This window comes from Apostichopus japonicus, chromosome 9 (genome assembly GCF_037975245.1).
Source record: "Apostichopus japonicus isolate 1M-3 chromosome 9, ASM3797524v1, whole genome shotgun sequence".
NCBI classification, from domain to species: Eukaryota; Metazoa; Echinodermata; class Holothuroidea; order Aspidochirotida; family Stichopodidae; genus Apostichopus; species Apostichopus japonicus.
The window spans coordinates 22,889,780-22,909,130 of NC_092569.1; the positions used below are offsets into that span (position 1 = coordinate 22,889,780).

Genomic DNA, 19,351 nt, shown 5'->3' on the forward strand with positions numbered 1-19,351 from the left:
TGTATACATTGTAAAAAGATAAAGAAAAAGGAAATGTATCATATGACACATATAAACAGTAGGGCAATGGAATATCCAAGGAATTTGTTGCTAATTTATTGTGTGTATCACAGTTCTGACAAAAGTCACAGCTACGTTTAAAAATAAGGAAGTAGTATAGGCAGAATTTCGGTTTATTTGTTAAACACGATTGTCATAAGTCACTAACGTTCTGAACTTACAGTTTTCCGTAACTGCTTGCCTACACTCTCGCAACCACAGCCTGCATATCATCAAGTTAAAGTCTGGAAAGCTAAAGGAGAAATTTAATACAAGACAGTGAACTTACTGATTGTCTTTTGCAGCCAGAAATATTAAACTGAATTATTTTTTTGCTGTCAATGTAAATCAGTTCTTGTCGAAAATTAGACAACTTATAGTGAATTTATCGCTGAAATTCGCCCCGCATTGACATATTGATCATTATCAATCGCCGTTGCGTCTGTTTTAAGTTAACCATAAACATAATTGAAGAGGTGACATAATATTTTCTCTGATAAGTCTTGTTCCGCTACGAGATCCGATGTGACATTATATGGGAAGCAAATACTTTTATTTTTCGTTTTCAAATCAGCAATCCGTTCATGTCTTATATGTTTCGTAACGAGTAAAGACAGGGATGCTAATTTCAACATAAATGACTGGACAAGGAAAACACTGAAGAAATTAGTGCGAAGGGAGCGCCTCGGCGCAAATTCTTTATCGGGTGGGGGCAAGGGGAGCCCAAGGGCCGACACATATCAGAAATCTTCAAGTTTGCTTCTGTTTGGTAACTAAATTAATATTTCGGTCACACATATATTTTAACAAAAGTCACACCTGGCAATTGTTTAAACTTAAATTAAAAAAGACTTATCAATTTAATAACCGGGCGTAACTTGGAACCTTTACAATGATTGATAAAATCGAATCTTAAACCAAAAACGGAAGCATTCTCAAAATATACACACAGATAGCATCATCTTGTTTTACAGATGTCTACAACATGCACACGTATGGATCATTAGTAAATCTAAAAGCACCATTACGTATCTGTGCACATTCAATGTGCACATTCAATGTATACATAGAACATATTAATTAAAGATACTTCAGAGCCGTAGTCAGAGAAGAATATGTAGGAGGCATTGGAGTGAAACAGTATGTTTCTTACAAGTGTTAGATGGTGTTGACTTGGATGTGCGTATTTACCAGGTTTATAAAAGACATAATTAAAGGGTAGTCAATCTTCCAAAAGGGATCATCATGACACTATCTAAGCGGAGCAAGACACTTTTTTTTCGGTAAATGGCACTTTCCAGGCCTTGTAAGTTGCATCTAAACATTATTATTTTTGAGATCTCATGTTCTTTCCATGACACTTAAATAAAAATCCCTTCGTAGAGTAAAAATAGGACTTTACATTACTTCTTAGGCTCTAATTGCGTAGTTTGTATTATCATTATTTGTTTCACGTACCAAAGGAGGAACCAAAGATTGGGAAGGGGCAAATTAACTGATTGGGGCACAGTATTTTTAATTGAATAATCGGAGAATTGATAAAGAAGCTAACAACGAAACATCTAGGAAATAAACTGACACTAGGAGAGCTGACCCCCCCCCTCGCCCAAAAGGCTACAAACATGAACTTGACATCAGTTAACTTAACCATAAATCAAATATTTTGTGAACATATGTACATAACTAGTAAATTAAAACTTGAGGTATAATGAGTAACTTGTTTAATTATCATAACAACATGGCTAGCAGCTTAGCACCCATGCTAAGCACCATATATATATGTCTCAAAACTCCGTTAAATATAAAATTATCTCAAAAACACTTAAAACTATCATGAGTGGCATTGTTAACCAAACTTAGCACATAGTATACTGTACATATCGTGTTATATTGCTGTACGTGATATTACAACATACTATAAAATGTAAAAATTATACACTGCAGAAAGGAGAATAGCGAATTCTGCAGGCGTTCATTATTTGCTGCTTTTAGCATAACGCATGAGCGTTATATGGGCGCGTTTCCTTGTTTAAATTACGCTACAAAGGACATCCGTAATTCGTACGTGCCACCTGCCCCGACCCTCCCCTCCCCTCATGATTGACGACCTTTAGCAAAGAAAAGGGCTTCCCTTTTTTCACGTCCATATCCGTGTCCAAGGTTTCAGACTTCCTTGTTCTGTTATCTACGGACGTTGTTAAGTAGCAGATCTCATGAAAAGTCTTCCGTATTATGTATACAGTATTTATCACGTTATGAAATGTACCAATGCATTTAGTGAATAATTTGTAGTACCAAAGATGGAAACAATAATTTACTGTACGTTTTAATTTACAGGCAGTATTTCTAGCTACCCGTTAGTAGGTGAAAGCCATTGTCAACTTGTAATACAGACAAGAGCAGGTCTCTGTGGAAGACAATACGCTATCATCAAGATGTATTGTTATAAATTGTATCGTTACTTCGAGTTTCATGTTTGCTTTGGACAGCCGGCTTCCTCCATTCAAGTAATATATTAGATATCTAAAACTTAACTCGAACTTATAACCACATTGTTCACTGAGACAGATTCATTAACACTTAAAATTGAAATCAACAGACAACATGTGTATACTTGTTCCAAAAATATATTAGATGTAAGATAAATATTTTCTTTGGTATTTGATAAGATAATCTTTAGAATTGTGTCAGTATGCAAAGTCGGTAATAATTGATAACATCAGATTTACCCTTTGTAAGAAACATGACACCAAAAGTTGACTTAACAGTACCGAACTTAACTTCTGTAAAACACTTTAGACTTTATCTTAATATATAAAAACTTCAATAAAAAAAGTGAAAAAGGTTTAAAGATACCAACATTTCTTTTGATGTACAAAACAGATAGAAAAAAGAAAACAATAATATTATCAGTGCACATTTATATTTTAAGCCAGATAGAGATATCAAAATTGTCCAATTTGATTTAAATACATGCAATATGGTGGAAAGAAACGTTTCATCAAGTGACTGCCATAATGTTTAGTATGAAGGATAAAATAGCAAAGAAAAATGAATGACCTTTCTCATAATGAAAACAAATTAAGGAAGCGCGGGAAAAACGTGATTTACTCTATGTAAAATATTTAATATAATTACATAAGTAAAATAAAATAGGTATCAACATAAAAAGTAACAACACGAGAAACGTTTAATTATATGTATGGACTAAACTCGCTAATGCTATCTTTAAAACGAATTTTAAATAATGCTGCCAATTTAATGTTCTCCAGTTGTGTTAAGGTAATTGTACTACTTTTTTAGATTTTTGTGATATTTATCTTTACAGATCAACAGAGCACTCCCAATGGTTATGCTCTAACGTATCATAGGAACCAACAGTTCTCAACAAAGGACCAAGACAATGATGCTTATAGTGGTAACCTTGCGACTTATTATCTTGGTGCCTGGTAGTACAATAGCTGTTATTATTCTAAACTGAACGGTCGCTTTTATTGGTATTACATTCCGAGAGTTATAGTTACCTTCAATTTGTAGAGATGAAATTTGTTCAGTCTAAAAAAAGATAAATTGCGATCAACATATTTACCCTTAACTCTAGACAAAACGATTCCCTTATGAGACTCTGAAAGACGGAACTTTTTGTTTGAGAAAAGGAACTTAATCTATTAGATCACAAAAAAATCTTTGGAATGTTTTACATTCCTGTAACTTTAGCATAACTGTCATGCTTTCATGGTTTTTTATGGAGTTCATACAATTCATTCATTTTAAAAACATTCTGGTTATTTCACGATTGCTTCATTTCAAGATACATTTACAAAACTATTGATATTAAGATTATCATGATTGTTATTCTTACCATTTTTGCAAGACTATGCTACATTATCTGTAATGTAACTTGACGTAAATCAATATAAAAGTCAGAGAAAAATAAATAAATGTTGCTTCCTGTGTGTTCAAAATTAATGTGTCGTCCTTCATAAATTAGTTTACGTTCTTATTGCTTCACTTTTATGGAAGGTGACTCGGGGGAGGGGGGGGGGGGGGCTCGGGAGTTTGCAGGGGACGCAATTGATTTACATGTTCTTTGTACTTTGTCGGAAGCTATCATGTAACACACCGTTGGCAGTGACAATAAAAATTGAAAACCCAGCTCCTGCTAAATCAAATAAAAAATCAGAAAAGAGGAAATAAAATATTCATAAATCAACTAAGACAAATAAATGAATACCACAAGATTACGTCACAGAAGGTCAAATATATATGCATAAGTTCAAAGACTTGAAGGAAAACTTCGAATATAAGTTTTACCAAAAATAAGCATTCCCTAATATTCAACAACAATAGATCACTTGAAATATAAAATGTGAAATATTAAAACTTCAGTATCTTTCCATTTTGAACGATAACTAGGCAACAACTCAAAGCGCCAAGTTTTCATCTTCTGCAAATTTGTAAAAAAAAACTGATGTAATGCATGTGCAAAACAAGATTCCCATAAGTTTGATGCGTATGTCGAGATGTTAATAAATATAATAGATTCCCACATTTTACCGTTTTGCACCGACAGAGTTTATATTTGAGAGCTTTTATTTTATATAATTGACTTTTTGAATGGGAATACCGAGAATAAACATTTTCAAGACTAGAGTTTCTCACCAACCGATATTTGCATAATGTGCATAATACCGTTTTACCGCAGCTTTACTCCATGTTCTACTCTCCAAGGAAAGGACGTTTCTAAGCTTCAGCCCTTAAAAGCATTAACACTGGTCCGGCTTATAATTCAGTGACATTTAAAGCAATGAAACATATGATTTGGGAGGCCTTGGGTACGATCCCTGACCGTCAAAAGAAAGGTGGGTTCTAGTTTGGTGTTGGTTTTATTTATTTAGCTATTCTGTTGTTTTTATCAATTTTATTACTAATGCTTACTTCTTACTAATGCGTGGCGACGGGGAGTAAGTTCATTCAAAGAGCCAAATCCTTTAAGCGGAATGCAGCGACTTCAATGAGTAGTTACCCTGAACAAGGAAAGCAGAGCAATGTTAGCAAGACATTTCATAAACATATAGCAGAAGCAGAATAATAGGGGCGACATACTTAGCAGTCGTTATTAGAAGTTAACTCACTACATACTTAAACACAGTTCGACAAACTGCCCCGTATTTTTTGGATAAGATTTGTTTGTAACACTGAAATGCCATCCAGTGCTTCGATTAGTAATACGTTAGTATAGAATCAGTGAGCATTTCACATGCCTTCCAATGCGTGGTACTTCATTACTTCATAAGTTATACGAGATTCAGTTTATTCAAGTCAAAACTTTCGTGAGCGAATAACAAACGGTTGTCCAAGTTTAACCATGGCTTACCTACACGTATTGGTCTTGTAGATGTTTACGCAAGAATTTGTATTGTAATACAAGCAAACTTTATGCAAATAAAGAAAACTGAATCCAATGAAATAATAATGAATCCTTAATATTAAATATATAACTGAAATGTTTGTTTTGTAAATCGAAAAATGTTGACACTTTATCAGCAGAGAGTTGGGACGTGGAAGTTTAATACCTTCCCACTCGAATGACCACCAGAAAAAAAACACTAACTTGTTTAATCGGTAAGACTGTCTTTTATCTGTTTAAGATGATATTTTTTGTTTGGATTTGTAACACAGAATATAAACAAACAGCAAGACAAAAATTTAGACAACGAGCTCTTGATTTCAAGGATTTACTGCCGGCGAACACACCATCGTATACATGACTTAAAGGTTAATGAATCACTATTAAAATAATTTGTTCTCAATTCCCAATATTTATTCACTCATTAACGTTCATATAACATACATAATATTACAATACTTCGAATGAAAGTTCATTTATTGAAATTAAACACTAGTGTGCTAAGGCTTTCTGGTCACTTCGCCCAACAACCATTTCGCCCAACTGCCATTTCGCCCAACCAGCATGGTCATTTCGCCCAACCAGCCTGGTCATTTCGCCAAATCAGCCTGGTCATTTCGCCTAACCAGCCATTTTTCCTACAGGAAAGCCTATTGCCTATAACCTATGAAAGGTGATTGTATGTGGTCACAGCGCAAAATGCAGGAAAAATCTTTTGTTCTCCTGCTTATTTGCTTAAATCATGAACATGTATAGCTTCTTGAATAACGATACCAAGTTAATTTTCCAGGACCAAAACTTACCATTTTTAATATAAATAATAACTCTGGCAAAGAGAAATTTTTAAAATTAATTCCAACTAAGCTTGTCAGACCTATTGAAGTCTTCACACCCATGTATTGATATTCAACTCATAAAGTACCGATGTCCACAAAACACTGCAGACTTTGATGTAGGTGTTTATAGTTGGATGTAATTGTTAATCGTTTGAGTCCCTTTCATATTAATTTTTATATGATGATTGCTAGTCTTACTTTTTCATCAGAATAGCCCTGCTAGCAATATACAGTTAGGTGATTTACTGCCTTTACTTTACTGTCAGCGCATATCGTAGTTCTTTCATCTTTTCGTCAGGGCGTTAACAAAAAGTGCAGGGTTTGACGGGAATTAGAACCCCTAGAAGTCCTAGATTGGCTTCCCATAAACCTCAACCCTTTTCTCTACAGTTAAGGTTTAATCTGAATACAGAAATATTTAATTAAAGTAATTTAAATCATATTTATTTCAACCACGGCTATGTAGCTTTACGTTATGGACTTAACTGAAAATCACAGTTTTGTTTTCCGAAAGAGATCACGAGGGGAAGAATCATATCAAGATGGCTGACTCATAGTTTGTACTGTACGATATCAGTAGTCTCGATATCCGTGTCCAAAGATGTTTGACTTCCTTGTTCTTCGGTCTACCGACGCTGGTAAGAGGCAAAATTTAGCGTAAAGTGGGAGCTATAAACTATCATTTTACTATAATGCATTTTCCAAATGAGTTAACAATGTTCTGTATGTTCTACCGTACATTCTAAATTACTCGATACAAGGTACGTTATGTCATCGACAGAGGTGAAAGTCATTATCAACTTGAATTCAGAGAAGGGCGAGTCACCAGAAAAGATTTCACTCTTTCGTCAAAATGATCAGCAAGTTTTATTCAATGTTTCAAGTTTTATTTTTTCTTTGGACAACTAGCTGCCTCGTTTGTCGTGAATCGGTAAGTTCTAGTACGTTTATATATTTTTAAATCTTCGGTCATATGCCGTAGTATAGGTATTCCAATGTACTTGCTCGGTAACAGAAATTTTTAGTAAAGTTATGATTGTTCAAAAGATGGTATAAGATATTGGTAATGGAGACATCATAATTCCTCAAATTACAGATTACAATTTTCATCTCTGTATAGAAACAAAAATGATGGTCTGTATCAAAAGTGCGTGGAAAAAATTCAGCAAAGTAATAATAAATGCAAAATATATGTCAGTGATTAGAGTTAACTCAGATCGGGTATACCTTATTCAAATTAAATTAAGTACTTTCAAGTTATTTTTAACTCCCCACAAAAGGTTTTTGAACTTGAACCCAAAGAAAATCTAATAAATCTTTAACAGCACTCCTTTTCGACTATATTTTAACAAATCAAGATTTAAAAAAAAAGATATTCAAAAATCATTATTTATTATATTGTTTGCAAAGATATTTGAAATTAGATTTAAATTAGATTAAATCTCATGCTTTCAAGTTCCTATGTTTTACATTTATCTCAGAAATTAAAAGCGTAAACTTTTAGACGTTCTGCAATGTATTGAAGAAGCCACTATTCTTTATGTAAAATAAAGGTGTTAGATGAAAGATCGAATATTAAGGATGGGTTGTTTTTCAAATAAGAAAATTTAATATTAATAGTAACTTATTAACGCTCTAGAAACATTTAAGACATAAACTTGGAGTGACACATTCAAAGTTCTTTTAATATTATAAGTATAAAAGTTGTATAAAATATGAAGCTCATGTTGTTTTATTAATTCATAAATAAATTAACCTGTAAATGATATAGCTCCCTCACAGGTACAACTTCAGAACTTTAAATGATATCAGACATAATGCAGACTGTCATAAATGCAAGTTTAACCTAAATTATTAAATCAAACTACGATATTTTCAATTATATTAATAGAAACGTTTTAGCTAAGATTTACATGGCCATACTTTGAATAACTCGCTTCAGTTTCTTAACTTTATAATAATTAACGAGAAAAAAATGTTTTTAATTAAAATATTACTCTTTAAGTTTTCATCCGTCGACTTAAATTCACATTGAAACTTATTATTTACTATAATGCTACCAATTTTGTATTCCGAAGATAAAATATAAGATTTTCTTTAGTGAAGAGTAATCTATCAATTTCAATTAAGCAATGAATACATAACAAAGTTAAATATTATTCATTTTTTCATTTATCATTGAATATCTTAATTAGGCTTAGAAAAGGTAAGGATGACAGAAGTCAGAACGTAAACAAAACATGTTCTTCAATTTTAAACAAAAGAATAGACCAGCATACGTAAAATGTATCTCGTCGTAATATCACCTATCAAATCATATTTTGTGTGTAGCTTCAAGAAAGAAGAATATTCTATAAATACTTTAAAAAACAAATTGTAAAAAATCAATGTTTTGTAAAAAGGACCTTTCTTTGTGACTTAAAGTTAAAAGTTCGGTGGCTAAATTCTTTTTTTTGTAATAAAACATTTTTGGCCACCAATAATTTGTCAAACATAAAACAGTCTCGTCAATATGAGTTTTTTTGAGGAAATTATTAATTCCTAATTAGTCTTGGAAATGAGACAAAACAAAACGAAACTTAGTCTAGGTAACGAAACGGAGGAAAAGTGTACTGTCAAAATAATTACTAGGAGTAAAGCGTTCAACCATATACTTGTAAGATAAAGTATTCCGCAACGTAATTTGCAACCATGTTAATGTAGGTCTATACTTATTCATATTTGATCTTTCATTTAGCTACAACAGTATGTGATTTGTGGTTATGTTCGCGTATTGTTCCACAATTTCCCATCATGAAAAAATGTATTTTATTTACAAACAAAAGTCACGAGATCCTAAGTAAATGAGTCAATTAAATTTCACCTTCTAAACTTCGAGAGCCATTGGCATTCATTCTTCACAGCTGCCCCTTCATTGAATGTCTTAATCAGGCTTAGAAAAGCTAAGGATGACAGAAGTCAGAACGTAAATGAAACATGTTCTTCAATTTAAAATAAAAGAATAGACCAGCATACGTAAAATGTATCTCGTCGTAATATCATCTATCAAATAATATTTTGTGTGCAGCTTCAAGAAAGTAGAATATTCTATTAAAACTCAAACAAAAAATTATTGTAAAAATCGAAAGCAATGTTTTGTAAAAAGGACCCTTTCTTTGTCACTTAAAGTTAAAGGTTCGGTGACTATTTTATTTTTGTTTTTATTAAAACTTTTTTGGCCACCAATAATTTGTCAAACATAAAACAGTCTCGTCAATATGAGTTTTTTAAGGAAATAATCAATTCCTACTTAGTCTTGGTAGGGATCGGTATAACGTCATTATATTTTCAAATATTAAGTTCCTGTGGGACTTGCTTCACCAGAGCAAAGCTATGTCAATCGTAGGTAAGCTGCGAATTGCGACCTTCGTTTCAGGACACACAAAAAATAGAAACGGACGAAAAGTGTACTGTCAAATTAATTACTAAGGGTAATACGTTCAACTATATACTTTTAAGATAAAGTATTCCGCAACGTCATATGGAACCATGTTGATGTAGGCCTATACTTATTAATATTTGTTCTTCCTTTCATTTATCTACAAAAGTATGTGAGTTGTGGTTATTTTTGCGTATTGTTCCATAATTTCCCACTCTGATAAGATTTTTTTTATTTACAAACAAAATCAGGAGATCCTAAGTAAATGTAAAACATTGATGTGTACTATAAATAGAAAGAAAACACATATTTTGCTTAATTTCAATGATTTTAACAAATCATTATTTGTCTAATATTTGTATGAGTATTTATCATAGCTCATACAAAGAATTATGATTCGCGATCAATATATATTCTTGGTTCAACAGATCGTTAACCATTCCAGCAAATGTCTTATAAAAATGTGAAGTCCTAATTCATTGCGGTTTCGAACAACATAAGTTCCGATAGTTTGTTCTCGACTTCTTACTTAGAGTAAAAGATTCCGGGATATAGAATACATTCGGAAAGACCTGACATCCAACTAAATAGCCTGAGACTTTTTTAAATATTCGAAAATTCAACATTTGTTGATTTGATCTTCTTTTTCTTTATGCCAGACTCTTAATAACTTAGATCACAGCGACGAGATGTTTGTCATTTAACACTGAAAGTCTATAGCTCAACATTGATACTTAATATATTGATGCTACGTTTGTACATATAGATACCTCTGTTTATTATTTTTAAGTTAGCTGGGCGATATTATAAGTTATTCGTATACGTTTCTTAAGCGAATATGTCATAGTAACTTTATAAAGGGACCAGACTTTACTTAAAATGGATCACAACTAACAGATACACCAATCCCATACTCGTAGATACAAAACTTTTACGTCATTAATTGTTATTAAATAACAACAGAAAAAAGGGCTTCTTAGCGAAAATATCGAACAACCGTTAGATAGCAAAAATCAAGGAAATTCTAATGCCAATTCTTGTTGATTTTACAATTTTCATAAAAATATCTTATTTATATTTTCCTCTGAAGTTTCATACGCCATTTTCCATTGTGAAAAAGTATTTCCTTCTCAAAATATTCAGGAGATCCTAAGTAAATGTAAAACATTGATTTGTACTATAAATAGAAAGAAAACACATATTTTGCTTAATTTCAATGAATTTAACAAATCATTATTTGTCTAATACTTGTATGAGTATTTATCATAGCTCATACAAAGAATTATGATTCGCGATCAATATATATTCTTGGTTCAACAGAACGTAACCCATTCCAGCAATTGTGTTATCAGAATATTAAGTCCAAAATTCATTGCGGTTTCGAACAATACTAGTTCCGATAGTTTTTTCTCGACTACTTACTTAGAGTAAAAGATTCCGGGATACATATTACATTCGGAAAGACCTGACATCCAACTAAATTGGCTGAGACTTTTTTAAACATTCGAAAATTCAATATTTGTTGATTTGATCTTCTTTTTCTTTATGTCAGATTCTTAATAACTTAGATCACAGCGACGAGATGCTTGTAATTTAACACTGAAAGTCTGTTGCTGAACATTGATACTTAATATATCGACAAAACGTTTGTATATATAGATACCTCTGTTTATTCTTTTTTCAGTTAGCTGGGCGATATTATTAGTTATTCGTATTTGTTTATGTCATAGTAACTTTATAAATGGACCAGACTTTACTTAAAATGGATCACAACTAACAGATACACCAATCCCATACTCGTAGATAAATAACTTTTACGTCATTAATTATTATTTAAATAAAAACACAAATAAAGTGCTTCTTAGAATAATATCGAACAACCGTTAGATAACAAAAATCGAGCAAATTCTAATGCCAATTCTTGTTGATTTTACAAATTTTATAAAAATATCTTATCTATATTTTCCTCTGAAGTTTCATAAGCCATTTTCCATTGTGAAAAAAAGTATTTCCTTCTCAAAATAGACCGAAATTCCGGAGCAATGTTTGTGTTTTTGTTGTTTTTGAAAAATACAATAATAACAATTCATTTAAAGGGAATGCCACGTAAAGAATTTTCTTTAAAAAATGTCGTAATTTATTCATTCTGTAATCATTAGCTAAAAAATCTATACTTGAATTTGCTCTTTCTGGTTCCGTTGTCACTTTTTCAATAACAGAGTTGATATTTTTGTACAATAAAACCTAAAACTACGTGTGCACTGTTCGATCTATTTCACTGTATTGATTTCGTCATGTTTAACAAAGCTGGTACGACAATGCTAAATCCTCTCCCTCACAAAACCTCCACCCGCTCCCAAAAATTATTTTAGTTGAGTTTTCGAAAGTAAATTAAAAACCTTATAAGAAATTGTCAGGATCTAACTATAGTTACTGTAATGATCTTGTTTCATCGTAGATATAAAACTTATACCGTGTTTTAACGAAATAAATGCATTTTCGGTTTAAAGGCCTAGTCAATTTGTTTCTTTTAAATATAACATTTCGAATGAAAAAAGATTGAGATTACTCTTTGTTTGGAAAGAACGACAATGCCCATATCAATAGTTTTTTGTCAACCTTACAAGAAATTATCAGGATTTAATTCAGTATTGTATAATTATATTGTTTCCTGGTAGATATAAAACTCGTACAGCCTGTAAACACAATAAGTGCATTTTCGCTTTAACTGTCTCGTATTTTTTTCTCTTTAGTGTAAAATTTTGAATGCAAAGATTGAGATTATTCTCTGTTTAGAAAGAACGACAATGCCTATATCAATTATTGTACATTTCACATGTAATTTGCTTTTTGATTCATTATCATTCGAGCGTTGTAAAATGAGCCCTTGGAGGATTTATGACTAAGGATTATTTATGGTATAGTTAGGCTGTTTATCTGATCTCTATTTAGTGTTAACCGATAACATGTGTCTTACAACGGTATTTTACCAATATCTGTATTAACACCTCTAAATAGATTGAAAGACTCCATGTTTTCACAATCCCCCTCCCGTTGTTTGAGAGAGGAATGTGTGAGCTTGTCAGCGAAAATATTTTGAAATGGACAACTTGAGAATAGATAAAAGCAAGGCGAGTGATATGTGTCCATCTCCCGTCTCTCTCTCGTTCCTCTTATTTCAATTGGAATACATCTTCCTTCTAATTTTAAATGAACCAATTTCAATAATTTCAATAAAAAGATTGTAGCACCCATATAGTAACCGACATCGTTGCGACCCCCAAATCTATCCAACCGGCAATCACTACTTGTTTTATTCATCGATGTATTCATGTACGCCCAATATTTCCATTAATACTTCTCAACGTAAATGGGACACATATTTCACATTGACTCGGAAAGATAATAAGAACCTGTTTTCTAAAAGTTTGAAATCTTTTTCAGGGTTTGATATCCAGAGGTCACTGATTCGAATCATGCTTTTATCCATAAACTACTTTGCTCTATTCCATTGTTTAAAACAACAAAGTCACCTTCCTGTTATTCATTTACATATATGAATTTTTCTTTTGTTAGAGTGCCCAACAGACAAGTGATGGATTTACTAATGGAAAGATATCAGGTGAGTGATGCTTACCCCTCTCGATTCTAAACATGTAATTTAAATAAAAATTAAACCCATGTAACATTATATTTATCATGTAGTACCGGGAGTATATACACAGGAATTGGGCGTGGTTTGCGGAGCTTTGTCTGAAGTATTAGTAGACGAGAATAGACGGTGATTTAAGGTGTTTTCGGTCATTCAAATTCAATATAGTCGCCAGAAATCATTTCAGATATGTGTATTGAAGTGTTAAGTACGTAGTGATCCGCATTTTTTCTTAAATTCACATATTTTTGGAGAAGCTACGGGTGTGAAGTCTTTCGAATAGGGGAATTAAGAACGTGATGTGTGTTATAGGCGTAAACCATTGAAAACGCAAAGTTAACAAATAATGAGGACAACTATATTTTTATTCCATCACATCATAGGTCAATCATCATTTTTCTTCTATCAACAATCGACTTATCCGAGAGATTGCAGAGAAGTCCAGGAGCAATGTTCATCCCATAACTCTTCCGGTGTCTTCATGATCAAACCAGATGGTTATCCGGAACCATTTGAGGTTTACTGCGATAACACCGACAGTTCCGGTGGATGGACGGTATGTCTCTGATTTCTAGCTCTTCTCTCGACAATTTTCATACTGAAACAATAATGTTCACCGCAGCTGGGAGAGTAGTAACAATGTTAGAAATACAAGTAACCAAGTTACATGTGGTAAACAAAATTACGTTCTGATTTTATTGAGTAAAGAAAGAAACGACTGTTATGGATGCCAACATGTAAAGCATCGAATGAAAGATCAGTGACTTACCAGTCATTTTGGTAACTACTCTGTTCATAGGTAATACAAAGGCGCGCCGACGGGTCCATCGATTTCCGGCGCGACTGGGACAGCTACAAGTCTGGCTCCGGGTTTCTCTCTCATGAATTCTGGCTCGGCAACGAGAAGTTGTCTTTCTTGACCAACCAGAAGAAATACCAACTGGTGATTGAGATAACCACATCAAGCGGTTACTTAATCCGGGTTTCTTACGATCATTTCCGTATAAGTGACGCCTTCAGTCACTTCAAGCTGGGCAACCTCAGCAATTATTCTGGAGAGAATACTGGTGAGTTATCACGAATAAATTAGATAACAATGCAATATCATAATCATATGTCTTACAATGCTTAGATATATGTGAAGATGTATTGTTTTGTGACGTCGTCAAACATGACATAATATTACATTTATGCAGGGTCATCTGGGGAATATCACCGACAAACCTCTCTGGCCCATTTGGTACATCCTTCTATGGTCAACCATCTTTTCGACAAAAGAATACATCTGAACTTTACTTATAAAACACTTAATTCACTTCATATTGTTAAATACATTCCCAGTAACATTACTGTTACAATAATTCCAAGTGATTGTATCTTACAGATGCTATAACATTCTGTCCCAGCAATATGGACATTGACAACTGCAGTACCGCGTGTCAACGAACTTGTGAAGCTCCAGGAATCTGTCAGGATGAGGTCTGTACTGATGGTGAAGTCTGTTTTTGTCCCGATGGATTCTTCATGAAGGGATCTGACTGTGTACCTCGTGAACAATGTGGATGTTACGTATCGGAAGGAAAGACGATCGTACCAGTCAGTATAGGAGTCAGTTATTTCAGAAAAGCAAATCGACCCTTTATTTTAATGTAGAAACCGATCATTTCTACTTTCTTCTATCTCGGTCGATCATGTGCAATAATAAAAACTTCATTAAGCCGTTACTGCCGAGCTGCAGTCATACGGTAACGAAGGTGTCCAACTTCATATCTTGGCTAAAAGAGAAGTACGATTTCATATATCTTGAAATGTGGTAGGTTTAATAATGATGTTGTATGGAGAGGGCAGCATATAACGATATTAAACAATAATGAGAATATAAAATGTGTTTTTTTCTTATAGGAAGGTGAATTTTTCGTGAATTCTGGATGTACAAGAAAGGGTGTTTGTACTAACGGACTGATCATCTGGGATGAAGGTTACGCATGTAGCCCTAAAGCGGAGTGTGGCGTACGAAATGACATAAGACAATGTTATTGTGCTAATGGCTACAGAGGTGACGGTGTAACATGCACTAGACCACCTAAAGATTGTCAGGAAATTTATGATGATGATAGTGCCAGAAACAGCGGTATATACAGAATCAAACCAACCGGATGGACCGGGTCAGCATTTGAGGTATACTGTAACATGACTGATGGAGGAGGGTGGACGGTTAGTAGCAGTCTGACTCGCGTTCATAATATAATTAATATATGTTAATTGTCAAGTTTGACGATCGGATAAGTCTAAAAGATTGATCTTTCACTGGTATGTATCGTAACATAATTTCCAAAGGACGACGTAAGGAAGCTCTCATATATCCTAAATGGGGGTTCAAAGTGATATTGTCTATCAGGTCGAGAAACATCAAAAACATAGTCGGTAAAGATCTATCTAATCAATCATCGAGTGACTCATACTGATAGATATTCGTTTCATAAGTTTCATTGGAAGGAGCTTTTCATTGCGTAGGAAAATAGTTAATATCAAATTTATAATGAAAAGCTCTATAGATTGATAAGAAAAGTCTCATTATTTTTGTTTCCCTTTTCATCACATACTCATAAAAGGTGTTCCAGCGTCGACAAGATGGTAGTATTGACTTCTACCGCAACTGGAACAGCTACAAAGTTGGTTTTGGCAACCTTTCAACTGAATTTTGGCTGGAAAACGATAAATTGTATTACTTGACAACACAAAAGAGATATAGAATCCGAATTGATTTAGTGACTAGAGAGTATAATTCGTACTACGGCAAGTTCGATTTCTTCCGCATCAATGATGAGAGTGACAACTACCGACTGTCGGGACTTGGGACTTACAGTGGAACCGTAGGTGGGTACCATTCTAAATATGTATGATTTATGTGCTTCTGGTTGCATTTAGATCTTTTTTCCTTAAATTGCTTTTAAGGAATTAAAAAAATTAAGGTTGCACTATCGGATTTCAACACCTAGCAAATCTGATATATTCAAATTATGCACTGAGCTAATCGAGAGATTCATAGATATTCACACTACCAATCGGAATTATTTTCTTCAGCATATATCAATTTATGCAAAATAAAACACAATGGATTTGCAACATATACACAATTATAATCATACATATATTATTATAGAAAGATATTCAAGCTGACCCCGGAAACAGGTAATTTTGCACATAAAATAATAATAATAAGCTAGGCTTTAAGTAACTTTCGTGAATAACAGGAACACGATCATATCTGAAGAAAGGGGACTATATATTTTTAATTATTTACCACAATCATAAGTGAACACAGTTGACAGTATCTACTTTTTCTTATATGATATACCTCAAGGAGAGGAGAGGTTACTATGATGATTTGATTTGCAGAATTTGCAGAAAGATAATGAAGCGAAACTGTTTCCATCTATGAACAGTAAACTATGGTTCAAACAGCATGGAAAGTAATTGCATGGTTTTTATAAACTGAATAAAGATAATTCTCAGGAAATATTCCTAGCGGTGACTTTCTTAAGCCGACAAACGTGAAGTTTAAGAAATGCCTTCATGCCACTTTTTACATTACAGAATCACAGACATTTAATGAATCATATGTGTGACCTTTCCCATAAACTGTCCCGCGAAAAACTTAGAACAAAAGTCGATGACATTACGTATCTATCTCAGACACCAATAAATACTCAACGGTGGGGCTATGGGTTATTGCATGATTTTACCCTACTGATTAGTATCGCCGTGCTGCATTTCATGTTCATCGCATGATGCGGTTTATTGAATTTCTATTGACATAAAGCTAAAAAGTTAAAAGAGCTCCTCGACATGCATTTGATCAATAGAACAATTAAACAACTGGCGTTCTGCTACCTTTTATAAATCGGATCATAAATTACCAATGACGCATGTTCACAGCATCGCTTCCACCATAATAAATTTCAGTAATTATTTCATAATTATAAAACACATGGAAATATTAACTCTATAAATATCAATAATGATAAATAAATAGAATGTGTGTAGGATCATTTCTTAGGAGTCATTTAAAATTTGATGAATATTAACAAGGCTAATGTCACCTAACTGAAGATCAGTAATAGAAATGGTGCATATGAATAAATAACTTAAAAAGTGTACAAACCAAAATATTTAATCAGATTTATTCTTGTGAGAAAATAAGCTTTATCCCCCCCCCCCTTCTCTCTTACTACGTTTAATCCTCCTTCAATTCTTAATACATCTGATTTATATGTATATATGCTAGCATAACATGCTGTGCCTCATTCTATTCCACAGATGAGAGAAGCAGTCCTGATGGTAAATTCTTGCGTTATCACCTGAATCACGAGTTCAGTACCAAAGAGAGGGACAACGATGCTTATAGTAATAACTGTGCGGTTAGTTATCACGGCGCATGGTGGTACGATGATTGCTATGACTCTAACCTCAACGGTGACTACCACGCCAGTCTAAATAGTTATTCTAGCATATATTGTTATTATATCCCAGGACCGGATTATAACATCAAATATACTGAAATGAAGATTCGTCCAGCTTAACCTGATAATGGACAGCACTACCGCCAAGGTTTTACAAGTAAAAACTCGTAAAACGAAGAACAACTGAAATTTTCGATCGCTACAATTCACACTCTGTATTGTGTTTTAGAACAGCTTATTTAGGTATCTGGAAAGAACTAGTGCTTGCACGATCTCATATGTTATTACATCTTCCACTTATATTTCCACCAAGTAATCTCTAAAATCTATAACAAATAGAAGTAATTATTATATATTATTACTTTATGTGTCAATTCGCAAACATTTTAAATCAAGAGATGATATTCTAGTAATCTTTTCTCGTGTCTCTTCATGCGATAATTTCTTTACTACAAAGAAAGACAAATGTAAAAGTCAATGAATAAACGTGATAAATGACAACAAGTGTCCGTTTTTATTTTTTGGTCACCTACCTGACGCTGTATTATAAAGGACAGAATATCATCAGAAGAATAGTAAAAGTAAAACAGTCAATGACAGCGATACCAAGATTTTATAAACTCCTGGAGAAGACACATCTATTAGCACTTACAATTTTTGGACAGTTTTGGAGAGGTTGAAGCGGTTCAATAACAAATGCAAATATTCTTTCGAATAAAATCACAACAACACAATTTTACAAGCTGATAATATAAGCTACGGAAAAGTATTTCTGCCACAACATTTTGGAAACGATGAAAACAACTTTTCAAATTTACGAAAGTATATTCGAACTTACGAAATAGAAAATCCGAACTAAAAATAGACTTTCGAGATAATTTGTTTCTTTTTCGTGGCAGCACTACGCTCCCGTATTAAGCACTATTAATATTTAAAAATAAAGAATATAAAGAACTACTGAAGGCACAACTTTGGCTATTTGATATGATTGATATGCATGAAATAGAACATCATTTAACCCTTAAAAGTGCGCGGTTTAAACAGGCTGCAGTGGTTTACAATAGAAACACGATGACTTAACACCGTACTACCTTAACAAGATTACGATAGCACAGAGCATTCTGTTGTATTGTAATATTCAATTTAAATAGTCATTTCATAAGTTGTTTGAATTCAATGTTATCTTGTATTTTCTTTTAGTTTCATACACTGTCATTGATAAAGAAAGAAGAAAGGCGTCATAGGGTACAGGGTCCCATTAAGACAATGGAATTTCCCAGGAATTTATTATTTTCTACTTGTGTATCACATCTTTGAAGAAATTTACAGCTACGTTACAAAAGAAGAGAGAATTTCGGTTGATTGGTTAAACACGATTTGCATACCTCGCTTACGCTATGAACTGACAGCTTTCCTTAACTGCTTGTCTACACATTTGCACCACATCCTTCATTTCCTCTAGTTCAAACCTAAAGACCACCAATTTATCGCCTGTCTTTTTGCATCGTGGAAATTTTAAGCTGAATTGATTTT

General features: G+C 33.2%; 1 protein-coding gene across 1 annotated transcript; it reads left to right on the plus strand.

Moving 5' to 3' along the window:
* Window positions 1-13,701: 13,701 nt before the first annotated feature.
* Window positions 13,702-17,938, plus strand: LOC139973946 (uncharacterized). The gene is made up of 6 exons (XM_071980838.1): window positions 13,702-13,911; window positions 14,155-14,422; window positions 14,740-14,951; window positions 15,258-15,569; window positions 15,968-16,232; window positions 17,676-17,938. The coding sequence occupies exons 1-6, from the start codon at window positions 13,702-13,704 to the stop codon at window positions 17,936-17,938; spliced, it is 1,530 nt and encodes a 509-aa protein (XP_071836939.1).
* The last annotated feature ends 1,413 nt before the right edge of the window (window positions 17,939-19,351 follow it).